This window comes from Desarmillaria tabescens (assembly GCF_030435595.1).
Source record: "Desarmillaria tabescens strain CCBAS 213 chromosome Unknown EV420scaffold_164, whole genome shotgun sequence".
Classification (NCBI taxonomy): Eukaryota; Fungi; Basidiomycota; class Agaricomycetes; order Agaricales; family Physalacriaceae; genus Desarmillaria; species Desarmillaria tabescens.
This window is the reverse complement of record NW_026848463.1, coordinates 1,529-22,648: the sequence shown is the minus strand read 5'-3', so window position 1 is coordinate 22,648 and position 21,120 is coordinate 1,529. Positions and strand designations below refer to the sequence as shown.

The 21,120-nt window shown below is 43.9% G+C and overlaps 4 protein-coding genes across 4 annotated transcripts; 2 read left to right on the top strand and 2 right to left on the bottom strand.

Annotated features, from left to right (window-relative positions):
- Positions 1–2,499: 2,499 nt before the first annotated feature.
- Positions 2,500–4,965, bottom strand: EV420DRAFT_1488277 (uncharacterized protein; the record flags this gene model as incomplete). Its single annotated transcript, XM_060470603.1, has 13 exons — positions 2,500–2,672; positions 2,717–2,763; positions 2,814–2,902; positions 2,935–3,064; positions 3,334–3,409; positions 3,478–3,613; positions 3,754–3,793; positions 3,908–4,016; positions 4,150–4,207; positions 4,291–4,347; positions 4,407–4,468; positions 4,559–4,588; positions 4,734–4,965. 13 exons carry the CDS (start codon positions 4,963–4,965, stop codon positions 2,500–2,502), a joined length of 1,239 nt encoding a protein of 412 aa, XP_060321854.1.
- Positions 4,966–11,784: 6,819 nt separating this feature from the next.
- Positions 11,785–12,742, bottom strand: EV420DRAFT_1488276 (uncharacterized protein; the record flags this gene model as incomplete). Its single annotated transcript, XM_060470602.1, has 6 exons — positions 11,785–11,868; positions 12,002–12,116; positions 12,288–12,320; positions 12,377–12,540; positions 12,589–12,659; positions 12,712–12,742. The coding sequence occupies 6 exons, from the start codon at positions 12,740–12,742 to the stop codon at positions 11,785–11,787; spliced, it is 498 nt and encodes a 165-aa protein (XP_060321853.1).
- Positions 12,743–16,156: 3,414 nt separating this feature from the next.
- Positions 16,157–16,907, top strand: EV420DRAFT_1488275 (uncharacterized protein; the record flags this gene model as incomplete). Its single annotated transcript, XM_060470601.1, has 4 exons — positions 16,157–16,206; positions 16,258–16,408; positions 16,485–16,670; positions 16,722–16,907. 4 exons carry the CDS (start codon positions 16,157–16,159, stop codon positions 16,905–16,907), a joined length of 573 nt encoding a protein of 190 aa, XP_060321852.1.
- Positions 16,908–20,056: 3,149 nt separating this feature from the next.
- EV420DRAFT_1488274 (uncharacterized protein) lies at positions 20,057–20,677 on the top strand (the record flags this gene model as incomplete). Its single annotated transcript, XM_060470600.1, has 3 exons — positions 20,057–20,184; positions 20,234–20,426; positions 20,480–20,677. 3 exons carry the CDS (start codon positions 20,057–20,059, stop codon positions 20,675–20,677), a joined length of 519 nt encoding a protein of 172 aa, XP_060321851.1.
- Between the last annotated feature and the right edge of the window lie 443 nt (positions 20,678–21,120).

Sequence of the window (21,120 nt, the reverse complement as noted above, 5' to 3'; positions counted from 1 at the left end):
ACGAATAACCCACTCCGCCATGCAGCGTTCATATCCAGCAGCAGGTGGAGCACGTCCCTTGCATTTGCCAAAACCTTGTTCTTCTCTGGGAATGTCAATATTGTGGCATGCAAAACATCCGTCATTGGCAGCAAGAACAGTGCGTTCATCGTCACCAAGTTTACCCTGGTACTTATAGGTGAAGGTGTTGTCAGGAAGAGATGAGTTCGATGAGCTTGTGGTGTCCGAAGAAGCAGGTGCAGAGTTGGTATGATGGGGAGGGTGGTTGCTATGGAAACCAGAGGACATAGATGTGGTCATCATCCTCGTGGTGGCCGGCTGCGCTGCTGCTGCTGCTTCGAGATGTTGGCGTTTGGCAGACTCCAGCGTCTCTACTACATCTGCGATTTCTTTGCACTTCCACTGTAGTTCATCGTCCTGTACCGTAACAAGTTTCGTCCACGTATCCAGACTGGTGCATTCGCGGATCTCCTTGATGTTCTGAATGGCATCCTGTAGCGGCTTGGAGATTCAGCCATGTAAGTTCGCAAGGAGTGCGGCGTCATCAATGAATTCCAGATATTCCACCAGGAGGCCATTTCGTCCTCGAAGGTGTTCAATCCAGTCGATAAAGTTGCTACCTTCTGGCATGGACTCCTGCCAGATCTCATTAGCAAGGTCCTTCGTCCAGGTCGCCAGAAGGAAGCGTTCACGAAATTCAGCCATGAACTGCTTGAAGGTCAGCTTCACCAGGCGAGCTTCGTGTTGCTTAAACCAAGTGACAGCTGGCAGGTTATCTGCGAGTCCTTCTACCAGGTTCGCTAGGATGTCCAGTAGGTCATGTCCTTTCTGGAGTTGGCATCAAATATAATTTTGGCCTACATCGGCATACTGGCTCAGTGTCTCCGGATCGCACAAGTGACCCCGTGTTAGCGTGGGAGGTGCTTGTCCACCGCCATGGGTTATTACATGTGCTGCTTGATCTATAGTGGACATCTTTGAACTGGGGACAGGTGTGGGGCGTTCAGGGCTCGAAGAGTAGTAATCAGAGGAGGAGTCCAATACAATGATGCGTTTGGGTGGGGGTGCAGCTGGTGATCGTTCAGGTATATCTGGAGTGTTTGGTTTCTGCGTAGCTGGAGACTGGGGTGCTGGAGGCATCTTCAGATGGTCTAGTGAGACTGACAAAGGAAAACTGGTCAAGGTGGAGGAGGACAGAAAGGTGGATATTGGCAGGAGAGGAGGATTGACAATGCTGGCAATGGGGCTGGCATGTGGAGTTGTGAAGAGTTCTTCAGCAATACTGTCTTGTATGTCAACAGAAGACTGGCAGGGAGATTGAGGTCTACAAGAACGCGATCTGGGGTTGGGTACGACATGACCTATACCGCAAGATATAGATACATCAGCAAAAAACAGACTGTCGAGCGAATTTCACTCGACCTGGCAACAGTGTGGGTGCAGGCATCATCTGGCGTTTTCGGGGATGCGTGCTGGCAAAAGGTGGGCAAGACATTGGTCTAAAGACCTTTGTCCCAGATACAGGCTGGCGAGATTTGACATTCATTCATTTGTTAAAAAAAAAGTGTAACCTCGCTCTATAGAAGAGCAAGACCACTGAGAGAATCGGACAAGACTAACGAGGAACGGCGTATATTGAAAGCAAGAGGAAGGAGAAAACGGGATGTAGTCGACTATGAAGGAGGGGATGGTGGTGGTCAGAAGGTAAGTGAGGGCGTATCCCAAACTAGCACTAAATATGTAAGTACATGACATGAAATATAGTACGATCGAAGGATCTATGACCAGAGATCTAGTGAGTAATGTCGACGTGGTAAGCAGCATGCTTACAATAAGGTCAGTATCTGCTAGATCACAGCAAATTTTAGGCAGAAATACCTATATTGAGTGAACCCATATGAGACCCATATTTTTTCTGGATTCCAAATCTCTATACGGTACCCATATGAACTGTCCCATAATTCCATAAATACAGGTACAGTGCGGATCCCTACAGTTATAACCCCTCCGGGTATAAAAAAACTCAGATCGGAAGAATGCAAGGGATCCTGCACTTATTGTGAGAGTCAGGGTGCCGAGTAGATCAGTGATGCATTGAAGACTTTTGCAGGAGCAATTCCTCGAGACGAGAAGATGGAAGAATTGGAAATTTTCCATGTGGTGAATTTGATTGGTTTTATTTGGTAACTCCGGTCTTTGCTTCCTTCCCTCACTCAGTGGAGACGTGTGATTCCCTTCTTCCTCAGACTCATGGTAGCTTCAAGTCGGTGAGAAGGAGACCCAACTGAGATGAAAACAAACCAGTTATATGCATTACATTGCTATGCATCTGGGGACTTGATAACTGAATTTATTTTTAGATAACCATGCCCAGTGCTTCAAGGCCAGCCAGAACATGAGAAATCCTTCATCAAGGCGATCAACATCAACCATATCTTGTCTCCAAGCTACATATCGACATTCCCTTTTGCGTTCCTTGGCCCTCACAGGTGCATATTTTCATGATGAAGATTCATCTCCTTTGTAGGTGGTATAGGAAGGGACGAAAGGATAGGGCCAATAGTGATGAGGTTGATGCTGCAGTTTAATTGGGTGGGCTTTATGGGTGGCAGTGCGGGAAATGACTACACCAGGTAAGACGCCCCTCCCCCCCCCCATCCCAGCACACATCACTGACAGTGAGAACCTAGATGTGCAAATGATTCCACATACTCACAGGACTCCACAACGATTTCAAATTCGACATCCTCTCCAACAACTAACCTAATTCCTGTGATGAAGCCGATCTCAAGTACCACATGCGCCACGCCTACCAATCCACCTCCCACTGGCTCTCCTCTTCCTGAGACCACCTTCTCCAGATCCCCCATATCTGCAACTCTCCAAGGCTCCCAGCTCCCACCTATATCTAAGGGAATTCTGGTCAGTCCTCACGGTCTGGGTTATCGGATGCAGGTACCAGTCCTCAGAGTGGTCCCCAAGAAGTGCATTGTTCACCGGGTTGAAACTCAATGCGGAACATAAATCTGAAGCGAGCATCTTGGATGGGTATGCATTCATCCATCTAGTGAATGACGGCTAATATTCATGTAGGCTGCAGAGGATTGTGCTCCTGGCTCTGGATGACTTAGGGAACCCTGCATGAAGCCCCTACCTTCGACTCCGACCTCCGCCCAGTTACCTCACAGCTGACGACCTAGCTCTGAGTGATGACCCCTCCAAAATGCTGTCCCCAACTGGAAGGCCATTGAACATGCCTACCTCAATAGCATAGGCGACATGCAGGTATGGTTCCTGCAACTATTCTAAACCCGCTTATTCATCTGTACTCACAGTACGACCATTACATGCAAGTCATCCTCACACCATCCACCATCCTCGTCGTCCGTACGCACTCCACCCACCCTCGCTATTACCGGGCACACCCGAAGACAGCACCCATGCGATACTGTCTCCGTTCTCATCTGCTTCACAAACAACAACCCTGGGAATCCGAACTCAGCTCCCTCTCCCTCCATTCCTCATCTCCTGATGTGGAGCCCTCCGATGCCTGGACCCCCACCATGGTCGAACACACTGCTATCTTCGCCAGCACACCACCCAAGTCCTCATTCTCATCGAACAATTGGGTGGTATTAGATTATAATGAAGATTAGGGTTTGGGAAGGTTGTCTGTTTGAAGATTGGTCAGCTGCCACACCCTCCGAATAGGGTCATACCTCACCGGCACCATTCACAACGACTGGTTGTTACTCTGGGATCAAGGATGCCTCGGGGAACGTCCATCGCCTTCCTGTGCATGCACATATGTTTCTATATAGGCATGCCCGTTCTTCCTGGTCTGAGTTGGCAGAAAGATGCAAGGTGCAAATTGGAGCTTGGGCCATCATTCTACTTGTGCACGGACCTTCGACATGTTATGCGATCAACCAGACTTTCCTTCTGTGCGATGTCGACTATTACTCGCCTCTCCTCAGCCTCTGTCCAATGGATGAAGAAAGGACGAATCATGCACGCTGATCCCAACGCACAACACACCAGCACGTAATCATGCTGGGCCTGTCTACGATCACATGTCTCTCCCTGTCTTCTCCGTCAGGTGAGTATTTCATTTGAATACGCTCATGGTTACTGAATGCAAACACTCACAGGAATGCACGAACCCCTTCGAGTTTCTGGTCTCTCTGATGACTACCCAGTACATGGTCTATCCGAGATACAAGACTGTATTCACTGACTCGCATGTTTCCGGGAACTGGGACCGCATTCACAAGTGTGTGCTAGACGTACGAGATCGGTCTGGATAGTCTGGGGTATTGCATGCATAGATGGGTGCTCAGGGTGGTCCTAATGTGGTGGCATGGTCAGATCGGTTAGCACCCGTCGCTCTGATGGGGACGACTGACCATGCGGGCAATGTAGAGAATGTGGAGGCCCTCATTGTTATCAACATCAACATCAGCGAGACCTTGGAAGACCAGTGCATGTGCCTATAGGCCACATACAGGTAAGCGTGCTCTATCTTTTCTAAGCACACTTATTCATCTCCTCCACTCACAGAGTGACCACTGCACCCAAGTCACCTTCACTGCAATCATTGTGCATGCTATTCACTCTACCCCAATTACTGCACTACATTGTCCTTGCCCCAACCTCTGCCTCCATGACACTCGGATCCATGGGTCAGTCAGTCCACCTTCCTCCACATACAACAACCCTCTCTCCATCCTCACCTGCTCTGAGAATGGCAGCACTCGAGAACCCCTCATCATTGAACGCGGCCTTCCACCCAGCTCTCGTCAGTGAGATGCTATCCTGCTGTACTGTCAGACGCTTGTAGAACCGTGGCATGAATCGGCCCAAACAATCCTTGTCATGGAGGAACGTAATAGTGACAAAGCACTGGTCACTAATTGCAGTTGTATTCCCTGCCTGCTCAATTCTGATGCTGCTATCCAAGTCCATGCTAGCTATGAGTGAACAGCGTCATGAAGAGCTTGGAAAGTTGGAAAGGTCTGGGTTTTATATACCCTTCATGGTATATTGGCTACATTCAGTCCACCTCCAGGGTTCAAATCCCTTCCCAAAGGAGGCATTTCTCATATTACTGTGTTTTTTCTTCTTGCATGGAAATATGTGTCGAGTATTACCATGTCGAGTTGATCTCGCTTCTGTTGTACCCTTCCAGTTTCTGGCCTTTGGCTTCTTTCTTTCTTTAGTGAGTCCCTACGTTATTCAAGGTCTCATTCACTCTTTTATCCCAGGTCCATGTAGCTCAATATGTACTCCAGCTTTCTGTGGTTCGACTCCGTGGAGGGGCTATATCCTGAAAAATCATGACTTTTTTTAGGAGGGTGAACAATCTGATTTCGAGGTAGTGAAAGACAAGCAAACATTTCGGCTCGATTCTGGTGTGTAGGTGAGGTTTGGGAATGGCATCCATGTCAGGACCAATAGTAGATCATTGCCAGAATTAGAGCTATGGGACTAAATACTGCACTCAAGCTTCCAACATGGTCGTTTGTATGACCATTGGTTATCTGTAATGGAAAAGTTTGATTGGGATGTCGTGTCGACAAAAAGTTTCATTCAGGGGTGCCAGTCCCTCGGCATCCTACGAAACATACTTGAGACGAAGAGTGATACATAAACTTGATCGTGATGCGAGTGATAAAAGGGAAGTCAATGATACTCCATTTTTCTGTCAGGATTCGAACCCAAAGCATACTCCAAGTCGTATCCACTGTGCCATGGAGGTGTCCTACAGCTGAATCTTAACAGGCTCCGACTTCAAGGACAACTGGGACAAGCCTACCAAAATCGGGCAGGTATTGATTTGAGTATACCACCAAGCTAGACATGGTGCTTGCCGATGACTTTGAACTCGTGTGGATAGCAGGGAAGAAAAAACAGTGCATAACATCAAAATCCTTATCCTTCGAAAGGGATTCGAACCCCGTATGTTAAATGTCATGTACTGAGTGTGTCACGAAGGGCATATGCTCAGCTTTAATTAAATGATTAAGGTGTGATTTGAGCATACCTCGTGATGTCCCAAAGGCTCTTTCCTGGGTGGTTGGTGGTTCTGTCCAAATGAAGCGAGTATGATCTGTGTATTCCCAGTTCTGATTACAGCGCAACAACGTTACCTCCAGATTCGAGTATGATCTTTCCCATTTCCTTGTCAGAATCAAACGTGGGCTTGGTTTGTCGGAGCGAGAATTTGGTGCTTTCGACTTAGGGTTTATGCACTTCCCTGTACATTCCACGATGAAGGTGGTGAAGAATGTTCCAAAGCGTCATGAAAACACCACTCACGCTGTCACTTTTGGTCCAGTCAGCACATTACAAAATGCATGGATGGCTTGTCAGCACTAGCTTCAACATGAGATGGACCAGGTAATTTATCAAGTCACAGTCGAAGGAACTAAATTTATTGTGAAATCAACATTCAAGGGTTGGTGCCAATGCATATAAGGATGCTTGTGAAAAGAATACATGTATCAGACGGCGTAGACATACCCACCATCGGGATCTACAAGCTCAGATACTCGCAGGAGGGTCTAATGTCAAAACGTCAAAGCTTAATGCTTGATAACACAGTGGCTCTTCAAACAAAGTAACCAATGTCAGAATCAAGTAGTTGTTGAAATTCGAGCACAGGAGGGAACGAAAATGAGCAACTCGTTTATACCTAGTATGTCGACATGGTGGTAAACGGTAAAGAAAAGAAAACTGCAGGTATGGTATGTAATGGGTTCGGAGCTGGTTGATTCCGATAGCTCATATAGCCACAGTAATTCCAACAGTAGTCCCCAGCTCTTTCAACTCCACAGTGCAATTCTGTTCATGAGGTATTCTTGATCACGCTCAATGACTGGATGGCGATGTAATGGGCCAATGGCAGTGTTATGCCTGCTGTCAGGGTTCGAATCCCTTCCGAAGGACTTAGTTGTCGAAGGCAAACATTTTTGTAGTGCAGCTAACTAATGCACATTGAAGAAATAGAGATTGAGCTTTTGCTTCCACATCCCCATGCACTGTAGAGGTTATCAGGCTTTTATTATAACCTACATCCTTTCCAGGCAGTATCTTTCTACTGCATCTTCTCCGTGATATGGAAATAAACATAAAAGAAACTACCAGCAAAGGCCACAGAAATCCTTCATGGTGTTGAAATTTGTGTCTCAAGTTCTCGTTCCTTCTTTTTATTCCATACTCGGGCAGCTATGATTAAGGAGCTCAACGTGCATCAGAACAGGATGTACAGACCATACTCGTTTCTGTCATACACGCTGTTTCCAGTGAAGATAGGGACATAAGAAAAAGCCTCTGTGACGCACTGTGTGGAAGGTCTGCTGAGGGTTCGAATCCCATTCGAAGGATGTGCGATCATGACCGCAATAACTTTTTATTGCTTATATCACCTGTATCCAAAGTACATCTGTGTCATTTCAGTATCATCATAAATCTACCTATATGAATTTGAGTTCTTTCAATGATACTACTCCGAACTATGAAACTGTAGCTCCAACTTCGATTGATCATGAGCTGATTCATCCAACGTCTGCATACCCAGGCCAATATTAGAAAGCAGGATTGTGTTGATAATCTGCATAGTCATTCATACTCAGTTTTTTGATAGGACACAGTCACGCACATACCCTTTCTTCATCGTGAACTTTGAATATTCCATGAGGCAGTGAGCCTGAGCTTGAACCTCCTTGTTTCTCTTTTACATCCTGTGCATTGAACCTAAGTAGTAATCAATTAAATCTACACCACGATATAGTCTACTCACATTGTCAGTAAGGAATTAATATACACTGTCAATGATAGTTCAATGTCAGGTAGGTTGAAGGACGATAAGAAAGGACAGAGACGAACATTTTGGTATTATTAATACAAACCCTGCAAAGATCAAGGTATTCAGTGAGGCAAGAAACTGTTACATATGCATCTTCAGATGTGTTGTCCTGAACCTATGCAGATGCTCCACGTACTGTTATGAGAATTATCAATGAACATGCACTATATTTGTCTTAGTAAATGATCATCAAAAGAGAAATCAGAGCTCATGTATGTTGTTGCGAGTCCGGAAATGAGGATAAACCGAATGATAACAATGAGTTTTGCCATGGTGCTAAATTTAAATGCTCTCATAAGAAATTGACCCCAGAGGGAATATTAGGACATGCCTGGAAAACATCGTAGTTGCCCTGCTTTTCAGCAGGTAATAGCACATAGCAAGGGTAATGATTATGTCGAGTGTGGCAGCAGTAGCTAGAGTGCTGTCAATTGTTCACTATGTGAATCTCTTAATATAAGCTACACAGAAACATTCATGAGACATACTTACTTAGATATCGTGGAGTTGGGAAAAATCCGAGATCATATAACTATAACCATGCCAGGGAACTGAGCTGATGAGAATGTCTGGATCAAGGATACTCCTTACACGTCATGGCTTAACACTGTGCTGGTCATGTCAGAGACTGTAGGAAGTAAATGGTTCTAATACATACGGGTTGCAGCAGCTGAAAGATCATATGAACTCCAGAGAAGCACAGTTATCAGCTTTGAAGAACATACCACAGCTCCCCAAAATGACGAGTATCTGAAATAACCTTCATATGAGTGGTGAGTCCTTAAGATGAAATAAATAGACATACAATAAACCATGGAACTATATGATGAAAGTGACGTCCAACTACAGTTCACATTAGCAGTGAGACAGTGAGGAAGCTACCAGAGGAAGCAAACCCACGCATCCATAAATGTACAGAATAGATGCTGCAGGGAATCAGCTTCAGTTCCGAGATTCCAGATGGTGCTTGACATACATATGGACACATACGATAACCAGGTTCTGTGGATAGTCAGCTAGATCCTGTGAAGTAACATCATGACGGACATTGAACAAGATGACCAGCTAATCGAGCAAGGTGGTCAGTCAGTCATCAGAGACATTTCTTTTCATCACACCTTAAGGCTCCTATATTCCCGCCATTAGTCAAAGTGATTGTAAGGACGGAATAGAACAATGAGTGCATCAGACTATTTTTAGAAGTCCCAAATAGTTTCCGAATGATTCAATTAAGTAGAAGTATAGGGCATGGGTGCTGAGAGCGACATGCAGTGTATCAAAGACCCTGGGAAATATATAAACCCCGGAGCTTTCCAAGCGACCTTCGACAGGCATACCAGAGAACTGCAACCTATGATGATTCATTGCGATGTTAGAAATCTTGGTGAGAGGAAATTATGATAAGGGATCTGCACTGAGTAGCGATAAAACCACCAGTCGTCTGAATACCACTTGTAATAGAGAAACGTTTGGAGGATCATTATCCCATATAGACTATGGGTGGTGTCATTAATGGTGAGTCATCAGTTAAGGTAACAATTGCGTACACCAATGCAACGGTTGATCCCAAATAAACAGCTCCTAACATTGAAGCTAGGGATGGTATTATGACAGAGAAGTTTGAGGTGGACATCACCATGAAGGAAGAACAAGGCCTACATCAGCAGGACAACATCTTATAAGTACTTCTGGGCAACATCAGGAATCAGAGCAGATGCACAGATGGCCTGGGTGGTTGAATCAATTGTAGGACACAGAGCGGTACCAAATGTGATCTCGGTTCAATGATCAGGTGTGAGAGAGAACTCACATGGGAACAATGGAATCTCTCACAAGCTTCCTTACCAGACCATAAGCATGAATAACTTTCTTCCATAGGAAGAGAGAATATAACCCTGCTTTAGTCATATCGCAGAGACCATACCTTGTATGAAACAGCACTATCCATCATCAAGACCAGGATGCGTGATGGAAAAAAATGAGGTTATTTCCAATTCAATTAAATCAATCAATCAATCAAGATTCACACTATTCCGAATTCCGAATTGTCTTTTTCTCATCCTTTAGGGCCTTGGCTTAGATTACAATGCTCTGGTGGATGGCATGCTACACCCATCAGCACCCTTTCTTAGGGTGTAGAACAACAACCACAAGCTATGTACTTGCACTTTGAGCCAACTGGTCATGGCAACCGCAGTTTGAAACAGGCGAGGCTGGTGTAGTTCTGTTTCAACTGGGGTCCATCCAGCCCAGATCTATCCCCATATCATCCCCCTGTTACATCTCATATCTGTCCTCCGCACTGGATGTCGCTGATTCATTCCGTGATCATGCATATAAGAAGCTATGATCCATTGTACAATCTGTGTCCTATTATAATGTGAGTTTCTTCTCACAGCTCCTTGATTCCAAATCGATACCAACTCAGCCTTGTTTAAAGGTACTGTCCACCAACAAGGAGAAGGCAAGGAAATATTACTGCCTGCTGTGCCAAGGTGAAGATACAAAAACAAGAGTAGTCATAAGTGACAGAGGGAAGAAATGAAATGCATGTGCCTTGTAGATTGGATTTATGATTCAACTCGTTACTTCGCTTGAAACACAAGTGTATTATGTGCTATGGTGTATTTTCCGTTGAACGAGGCTGGTTGGGAATCTCGAGGCAGAAGCACGTGCCCTACCTGAAAACGCGTAGATTCCTCCTGATTCTATGTACAACTTCTCCCTTGTGGTCAGATGCTGATTCTGTCACTTATGTTCTTGTATAGAACCTGACTCTTAACTCCTGCAGGTATCCATGATCTGGTCCCAGTAAGGAAAGATAGCCCAAACATGACAAGGCCTATGCTCCGTGATGAATACACCTATTCAGCTACAACAAACAATTCTTACCCCATGCTGTTTCGTTACAGAGATATAGATGTCTGAAAGATATATTCAGTTGATGCACATCCAGTGAGCCTCCTAGATTTAGGTTCCCTCTCTTCGCGCCTCATGCACCTTTTAGAGGATATGATGTTCTGATGTTTAATGAGACCAGCATTTTTCTATCTTACCGTCCGAGATGAACCGCAGCCCCATCATTTTTTGAGTAGATGATATCTACTAAGTTGACTTCACGGAGAGTTCTGAGTCCTATGAATATAGGATACTCAGTTATTATCCAGGTGCTAAACCCCGTGTGAAAATTCTATTCATGGAATCAATCCATCATGGCGTTTGCTGACTCGCCTCGTTTCTGTGCCCTCTAGACTTTCATGGGAAACTATCTATTCATGGTCGGCATTCTCCGTCCCGGCATCTTCCCTCTCGCCACGTCGCTTTGTCGTTCATCTTGTGTTCCTCTTCTACTTCTCTTTTTCTTCTCTACTCCTCTTGATGTGTTCGTTGTGTTATTTTCTTTTCTTTTATACAAAAAAAAATTGTTCGTGATCATTGTTCCAGGTTATCTTGGTCATCATTGTATTCAGTGTAAGTGTCTAGTATTGGTTTCTCTTATCTTTCTTTGATCTATCAAACAGTTCTCTCTGCACTACTTTACAGTTCCATCATCATCCTCTTCTCTCTCTCATAATCATCCGATCCGTTTGTCTTTTTGGCCCTCACACCAACATCTTCCTCCTCTTTGAATCCAATCTTCTGCTTCATCCTTTCATGTGTTCCTTCCTTTCTTCTTGATGTTTAGTTATTGATAGTCGATGCAGTGACGCTAGGTGTGTCTTGTCCTTCGACTAGTGCGCTCCTAGACACGACCTGTCTCTGATTGCGTGTTCGTCGTGTTTCTGTGTTCCGTGGTTGCTTTCTGTACCTTTTTTATTATCCCATGTTGTCCTTATATATTCCGTTACTCACTGTCAAGTTGTCGCAATTGACAAGGGCCAATGGCCCTCAGTATCATCTTCATCCTCGCTGTACCCTCATTTGTCCTCAAGAACACCATCAAGCATTGCGCTTCCACTATGTCTCCTACTTGGAATATCTGCAACTTCGTCGACACGTATCTGCTTTGTGAGCCATCATCAGTCACATATCTGGTCCGCACAGGACAAGATAAAAATACAAAGACAACACAAATTCAAAGAATGCTGGCCTTTTTTTCCCTCTTTCGTCCATCACTCCTCTGTAGTATCGTACCTCGTTGTCTTCAGTGTGAATCCATTTTTGCTGCGCTATCTTGGCAAGTATACCTGCAAGATCAACGTCATTTGAAAAAGGTATGCCTTCCTTGTTGTTCGTGGAGTTGCACAGTCTAAAGTATCGGTTAGACAACTCTATAACGTCCAATCCTTTCATCGACATTGGCTTCCAGTGTTTGAGCTCTCTGTCTCTGAACTCTCATTCGCCCATGACTTGCATACTTCTGATTGCGTCCATTGCATCGTCAAAGCTTTTGCTGCTCAGTCCTACCAACTGCACTGACTGACTCAAGAACCCGACCTTCTCCTTCTGTGCCCTAATCCGGCATGCTGTCAGTGTTATTTGACCTTACATGTCATGGCTCAATCTCACCTTGTCTCCTTTGCCACCAGCGGCAGGTCCATCGCATATATGGCCCCTGTGATAGTGAATACCATTTCTTCCATTGTTCCTTCGTCTTCAGACTGCTTGATGATCCTCCATACCCCTGCCTCGTCATCTCTCTTGATGGATGCTGGCTTAACGAATTCATTGTCCTAGCATACCTGGTTAGTACAGCTCTCATAGCAGTTGATGACGCTTACCTTCAGTACTCTCGATAGGTGCATCCTGTTTTTTTTGACTCTCTCTTGTGTCAGCAATTCTACTATGTTTTCTGGCATGATATATGGTGAGTGATGTCGATTTGTTGACTAATAATCGCTCACTTGTGTCGTCTTTGTTGTAGAATCTGTCCATTTTGTACTATATGCTGCAGAGGAATCAAGAGTTATTCAGAATGTGTTCAGAGTTGGTGGGGTTTGGCATAAGGAGGATGAGGGTATGATGGACAGGTATGTAGCATTCCTGTTTCCATTTCATCTCTGTATGACTGATATTATTGTCCCATAAGCATTGGGATTCTCTCCCCTCTCTCTATCCCCCTGGCTGCTACCCTCCCTATCGTTGGTGCCTTCCATCGTGGTCCTGCCAGATGTTTCCTTTGCAGTTATGATCTTGCCTCATGCTCTCATGCTTGGTTGGATCTTCAGACGCGGTCATCTTCTCCCTTGCCCCATCCATTGCAACTTGCTGAAAATGAAACACCCTGTCACTGTCTGACTGCCTCGTTCGTGACCGTATGACATCCATGGTGTACTTCATGAACAATCCCATTCATGAATGCTACTGTATTTGCCCTATATACTTATTTTTTTTTTTTTCATTTTTTTAACATCCCATGTCTGTATGTGTTGATCATTTTCATTTCGGGTACATGATATTTATGTGTGACGTGTCTTCCTCTTCAAATCCGGACCCGACACGTCCTCTTTAGCAAAAAAAAAACCCTCTTCTTGCTTCTTTTTCTCTGTTGCTGGTTATCCTCTTCCTCTTTTCTTCATTGCTTGACCTTGTGGGCATCGATCATTGCTTATCTGACCATGTGCATGTTCCTTCTATGCCTCCGTATCATGCAGGCATTTGGCTGTTCTAATTGATGTGCATTGTGTTGATTTTCCTCTTCCGCCTTGTGCAATGTCTGCCTTTCTACCACAGGCTTCTTCTTGGCTCTTATCAGCATCGAGCTCCATACTAATGAGGGTCCCACCCTGTATCAGCTTGTAGGCATAGTATACTTTGGCAATAGTCATTTTACAGCCAGATCTGTTGACGCCAATAACATAGTATGGTTCAACGATGGTATGATACAGGGAAGACACGCATCGAGGGAAGGTCCTCTTGAGGGTATTAATATGCGATGAGATCTGAACAGCAAGGTACCAGATACTTTCATGTACAGACATTGCAACTAATAGGTATACTGAAGGGCTGACAAAAATAGGACTCGGAATTGCCACTCAGATGAGATGGCCCTCACCCACTAGTTGACTCCTCTCTTCAACTATGCAAACAATGATAGAAATAGAACAGCAGAGCTGGATTATATTTCACATCAGTTTCCAAAGTGCAGTAAGGCGATTCATGGTTACAGAGAAGCATTATCACCATCACGTGCTTTCAAACATGAATGCGCATGAACATGAAAGATACTGACAACCGGGAGGGATGTACAGTTCGTCAGTTTTTCAGTTCCTTCATATTGCTAACCTTCGCCATAGGGACCTGCTGTGTATTCTGTGTCCGCTGAACTGGACAAAACATACAGATATTTGTATGTATCCATGAGTTCTTAGCTATTTGGTGTTCACAATTTCACAGACATTCAGGTATGGTCACTGTCCAGACGATTCTCTACCCCTCAGATTTCTTCAGGGTCAAGTTCCTCCTCAGTCGCTTTGTTTATTACCTATGTCGGGTTTGCTAACACTTACGTTCCCTGCAGGTTTTCACCATATGATGATGTATTCCATCATCCACACTTTTTCCAGCTTATGGTTGCAGGATCCTCGATATATATCACCCCACATTCTGCTTCATTGACATTGAAATGACTGATGGTGAGGCTGGAATATCCTCACAAAATCACGGTAAGGCATACCCCGAAAATTGAGTTTATTCCAAAAACGTAGAAACCCTGTGGTTCATCTGATACATATATTCAGCTTCCATACTTATGATGTTTACAGGCTCTCTTAACGTTCCCTGTCCTCCCATCTCACAATATACTCCCATTGTATTGAACATGTGCTTTGCTGATATGATATTTATGTGGACACCTGGTTCCATAGCTTTATTGCAGGAAGCTTCAGTTAGCAGATGAAATCTTAACTCTTGGAGTCAGACCTGCTTTTTCATGAGTTACAAATCGATATCCCTCACATGGCACAATGGTAAAGGGTTCGATTCCCCCCTGGTGCAGTTTATGCCATTTCCTCGGTTTTTGGCTTTGAATGGCGCTGCACAGCAATGGTGAGCCGATATGATAAAGTCTCAGCAGAGGAGGCACGTTAGAAGCACTTAGGATATTACCCTTGTACATAGGATAAATTCGGGGACACAAAGTTGATAGTAAAAGGGCCATTTTTACGAGATTGCTCTGGGATGCGAAGTGTGAAAGCAGGGAGCACATACGTTTATTTAAAATTGTCATACCAGCTCATATGAGGGTCAATTATTGAGGTAGTGGTACTTGTCTTAGATTCGGTTGCTGCAGTTTAAATTCACATAAGAGGCAGCTTGTCAATGGTTATGTTGCAACCCAAGGCCTTACTTGGGCCTTATTGTTTATTCTCATATAAATTAAAGAGGAATATCTTGTCTGCATGCAGAGTGAAGCTTCAAGCCTGAATTTGTTGTTTGGAAAGCTGTGAGAAAGCGAGGATTGGCAAGGAGCACCAACTTTGTGTTCTTTCCTCGGCAGGAAGAATCAAAGTCTCTGGAAATGCCATAGGCAAGCAGTGGGAATGGCTTAGTCACTGGTTTATTCAGCTCATAACCATAGTTACCTTGGACTACAATGTCCATGAACAATGCACTCTACAACTTACCTGATGATGTACTGATCTACATCATTGCATTTCTTTCCATTCCTGACATTCTTCTCCTCTGACAAGTGAATATTTCCTAGCTCAATGATCCTAGATCCTAGATCCTAATAAAGACAGACATGTACCCAGTTCAACACACTCACAAGACTAGAGATTGTTATGGATATTAGGTATCTGTCATTAGTCAACACTCACCGACTGCTTACTGTACAAAACATCACATAGGCTATAGAGATTTCTTCCATTTTCTTTTGCTTTCTTTTGCTTTCCTTCGATACTCTTCTTGTATATTCTTTAGCTATTCACCTTCCAGAACATTCATCTAGTAGAATATTTATACTGAGTATCGTAGTACACCTGAGGGGCATCTAATTTTACTTCTTAAATTCCTCAACCCAGTGTGAACTTAAATACAGATGTTGGTTACACCAAGTGCTTGCTGAATGTCTTGCTTACCGACTATGCCAAGCACTTTTCGGATCTCTTTAGTGATGCCTAGCACTTGCTAACTCTTGGTTGGAGACTTCTTGGTAAAGTTGAACTCATTATATTCTTCATTCTCTTTGGCATGGATTTTTATTAAGTACTACTGCTTTGTACTTAGTTGGAATTAGCCATAATCATAACAGAGATCATATGGATCAATGCATTCAAATTCAACATTCTCTCCAATGACTACCCCGCTCCCATTGATGACACAGATCTTGAACAATGCATGCTTCACATGTACCGACTCACATCTCAATGGCTTGCAGACTCTCCTCTCATGCCAGAGTGAGACGAGTTTCATTGGGTCACCCGTATGGGAAATCAAATTCATACCAGGCTGACAGCACAAGTGGTTGCTGATCATATAGAAAAGGATCTGGTTGGTGCTTACAATCTGGGATATCTTGCATGGGTTCAAGTGTTCAGAGTGGTCACCAAGAGGCATGCTGTTTACTGGATGAAGCTGAACATGGATACAGAGTCTGAGGTGAGTATGGCTGTGGTGTTGGATGGGTGAGTGTTTGTTATTCTGATGACACATTGCTAACTGGTGTGGATCAGAGAGGATTGTGCTCCTGCATCTGGATGATGATGGAAGGATGGATGAAATTCACTCATTCAACATTGACCTCTGCCCTGTTACCTTCACTGGTGATATCATAGCTCTCAGCGATGACTTGTCCAAGACATTGATCTATAATTGGAGGACAGATGAGCAGGCCTACCTCAATGAAGGAGGCAACATGCAGGTAACCATTTGCTAACTGATCTGTTTATCACTTATTTATCTTGAATCATAGTACAACTACTGCATCCAAGTCATCTTCACTGTGCTAACCATTCTCATCATCTGCACACACTCCATCAACCCTGTACACTACCCTGCCCTTCCTCCATGGACAAACACACTCTCCCATTACCTCCTACTCCTTCAGCTGGATCAACAGTGCCAGTGCAACACCCACCTCAATCCTCATCCGCTCTGAGAGTGATAACCCCTGGGCACCAGAACTCAACTCATTCAAACACTATTCTCTCTCTTCCTTCCCACCAACCCTCACCAGCCAAATACTCTCCCAGCATGGTGCACCTTGTTGCACTGACATCATCCTCAGGAAACATGAGACTGCTGTATGGATATGGCCCCATGACCATGTGATAGCCTCCCACTGGGAGAAACATGATGGTGTGGGACACTCATGGCTGCCCTATTCCCTGGTCCACTCAACTCCACTGCTGAACCCTGTGTTTGCAAGGTATGCTTGAACCTGTTGACTAACTGGACCACATTGGATTATGATGAAGAGCTCAGGAGAATCGCCCTCAGGTTGGGGTTTGGGAAGATTACTGTTGTCCAGTTGTAGTCCAAATACATGTCCTCCTGACATACAAGGTGTGATGTCAAAAACCAGGGTTTGAATCTCTTTGGAAGGGTTAAGATATAAAATAAACTTTTTCTTCCTTGCACATGAGCCCAAGCTTGATTCTGCACATCCAACCTTCATGGAAGTAATTGTATTTTCACTACTAAGCTATCTGCCTTTCTACTGTCTGACTATTTGTGTGATTCTTATGGGTGGCTAGTTTCTGCAATGAGTATCGCTATAAGGGAAACTGTAAATGGCAGTTCAAGTAATCCTTGGTGATGCTGTGGTCTTGGCATGTCAATTGTCTGGGTTTGAGTCCTGGTTAGAGGATTATGTGCATATTCTGCGATGTCTTTGTATCATCTTGTTAGAGTTCTTATGCAATGGTGAGCTCTGGAAATATCACAGATGAAGTCAAATTAGTCATGTTTGGGTCACATCCTCTTGCTTGGCATACCCATCATATTTTGCTTTCAGTTTTAGTTGTATTTTCCTTACAAGACCCATGTGTCTCCCTTTCTATTTATGTATCACTATAGAAGATGACCAAAATAATCCTTCATGATGCTGTGGGTCTCATCCTGTACTGCTTACTGCCTGGGTTTGAGTCCTGGTTGAAGGGTTGGCTGTCCTACATGTGCTTCTTTTTTGTACCTTCTTGTTCTTCTTATCTGTATCTGGAAGTTTATGGTACCTCAGACAAAGTTGTGGCTTTACCAATTGTTCACCCATCCATGATATTCGTTATGATCTCTGGAGTCAGCATTCTTATGTATCCACTTGGACCCTTACGATGGCTCCTCCCTCAGCCCGTCTCATGATTGGGGCATCACATTATTGCTACTTTGTTTTGTTAGACTCCCCCTGTATACCTTACTTCTCAAATTCAGTTTTACCTCCAGTCCTGACTTTATGGAGCATGCTGACCAATGGTAATAGAACTTAGAAAGAGTCTCCTCCATCGTTCCTTGATTCTATGTGTGCTGTGTAATATGGCACCATGATTCAAATGCTGAAGATGCCATTCAAAGTGGATCATTTTGCACCCTTGTTCTGCGGCTGTAGTCATGAGCCTTCTCTGTATTTTTTTCTCCCTGCACAAGGTTGTAGAGTTCAAAGCCAAGCTTAATGGGTGGGGGACCATCCAGGGGGTGCGATGGTTCAGGCTTGTTGCAATCAGGAACTCCTCTTAGTTTTTTGTAGCACATAGGTAAAGCTACTTTGTCCAAGTGAATATATCCTCACTGTGATGAGGATACAACCCTCAGATCTACCAGCTGATTTAGATCAACGGACCATAAATCAAGCAAGCTGCCCATGGTTTGATTCTGCAGGTCAGCTCATCACTATTCTGTCATGAAATGTTGATTTTGTTCTCTGTTTTGATTTCAATCCAGGGTTTTTGTGAAGAAGGTGAGACAGTATGCTATATGTACAAGCTTCTGCTGATTCATCTTTCTATGGACCCTGGTGTAGCTCAGGAAAGGACTTCAGTATTGAATTGGGCACATCCACGTTATCACTTTTGTTAATGAGAAAGATATACTATACTATTGATCATCATAGATCAGAGGAGTGGATAATCAGAACCTGGAGTAAAATGTAGACTGTCCTATTTGTTAAGAAACAACACTGGGGGACATTTATGTTATGATATTGCCAAGGTATTTGGCTGTATTCCGAAGGAATAAGGCAATCAGGGCTTCAGCTTGCAATAGTCTGGCAAATGAAGAAAAAATGCCAGTTGATTGTGCAGAGATATACTTTGCTGGACCATTAAGAATCCTATACTATGGCTACTATGAGAGCTCAGGAAACATCTGGTATGGATGCACCATAGGTAAGATTTGTAGCACTGTCATCTTACATTCCTTTCTATTTAAACTAAAAAGTTCAGTGGAAAGTGGCATATTGCTCAGTGGTCCATATAGTAGGATATCAGAGAAAGAACACTGCCATTATTCCCTGCCCACCCAATGGAAACTTTGGTATCTGTTCTTCAAACTCAAACTGGAGAGATCATCCAAGGCTGTCACGATAGAGATCACAGAGTATTTAGAAGGGAAGTATTTTAATAATAATTACTGCTCTAATAGCTATATGGTTTCCACAGCAGATCAATAGTAGATGGTATAGCTTGTGCAGAAATAAGGCCAGTTATCAGGGTGAAAAAATGGGTCATATCTCAGAGCCTCAATCCTTGGCTGTTGCTGTGATTTAACAACCCTGGCATTTTTGGATGCTTGATGTGAGGGCATCAGTGTTTTATATCAAGAAGAATTGGATATATTAGTCATGGGAAATTGGAAGCCTCTCAGCCCATAACCTTCTTGTTCAATGACCATCACTCTCAACAACCTGCCTGATGACCTGTTGATCTATGCCATCACATTTCTCTCTATCCCTGATATTCTGCTTCTCCATCAGGTGGGTATAGTTACTTCTCTCCAAGATCAGTGCTCTTACCTGCTCCTTGTGAAAAGACTTGTACTCGGTTTAATGCACTCACAAGGCTAGAGATTGTATGGATCAATGCATTCAAACTCAACATTCTCTCCAATGATTACCCCTGTCCCATTGATGACACCAATCTTGAACAGCACACATGTCATTCCTACCAACTTGTGTCTCAATGGCTCACAGACTCTCCTCTGACCCCCATGAGTGAGATAAAATTCACTGGCTTGCCTATAAATGATATCAAATTCATACCAGGATAGCAACACAAGTGGATTCTGATAGTATCATGTAGGACCAAGAAGGTGCTGATGGTCTGGGATATCACATGCATGCACAAGTGCTCAGAGTGGTCACCCAAAGATGAGAAGCCATTCACTGAGATAATTCTTAATAAAGACCCTGAGTCTGAAGTGAGCATTGTGGTCACATTGGATGGGTAAGTTCTTGTTTCTCTGATTACTGGGACCCATCGCTGACTTGTGTAGATCTGAACAAATTTTGTTCCTCCATCTCAACAACAATGGAACCTTGCATGAAATCCATGACATCAATGTCAATTTCCACCCAGTCAGCCTGAATGGTGATATTGTAGCTTTCAGTGATGACATTTCCAAAACATTGCTCTACAACTGGAAGGCAGAGGAGTGGGACTACCTCAATGACAGAGGCGATATACAGGTAACCATTCTGTAGCTGTTCAAATCATGCATATTCATTTCTTACACTCACAGGACAACAATTGCAAACATATCATCTTTTCCCCAACCTCCATTGTCATCATCCATGCCAACACTCTTAGTGTCTATGCCTTGCCACCCCTCTTTGGCCAAACCAACACCCCCATTATGACAAACCTTTTTGACTGGCACATTAGCACCAGCACAACACCTACATCCCTCCTCACACTTTCTGAAAGCTACAGACCATAGATGTTACAGCCCCATTTGTTCCAACTGTACTCCCCGGCCTCTGTTCCCCCAACCCTCCTCTCAGAAGGATTATCCTGCCATCATGTAATTGTTGGCAGATCAAGCCAACAACTGTTGGTGCATCAACCTTTGTCCAGTCACCAGACCTTACCCACACCACCATGAATTATCATGTATATACTCAAAGTTTTTATCTTACTAACTAAGCTACAATTTTAGAACACTCTTAGAACATACTAGAATAATTGTAGAGGTATAAAAGCCTTGCATTCATACTGCGATAGACTTAGATTATCCAATTACTCTCCCACTCATTACTACTGCTGCTCACAGGTTATGGGCCCTGGCCATAACTAATTCTCAATACCAGTACACTCACCTCACATAGATTTACCTCCACAATCGATTCATCCTCACCATGTCCACCAACAACTTCTCATCCA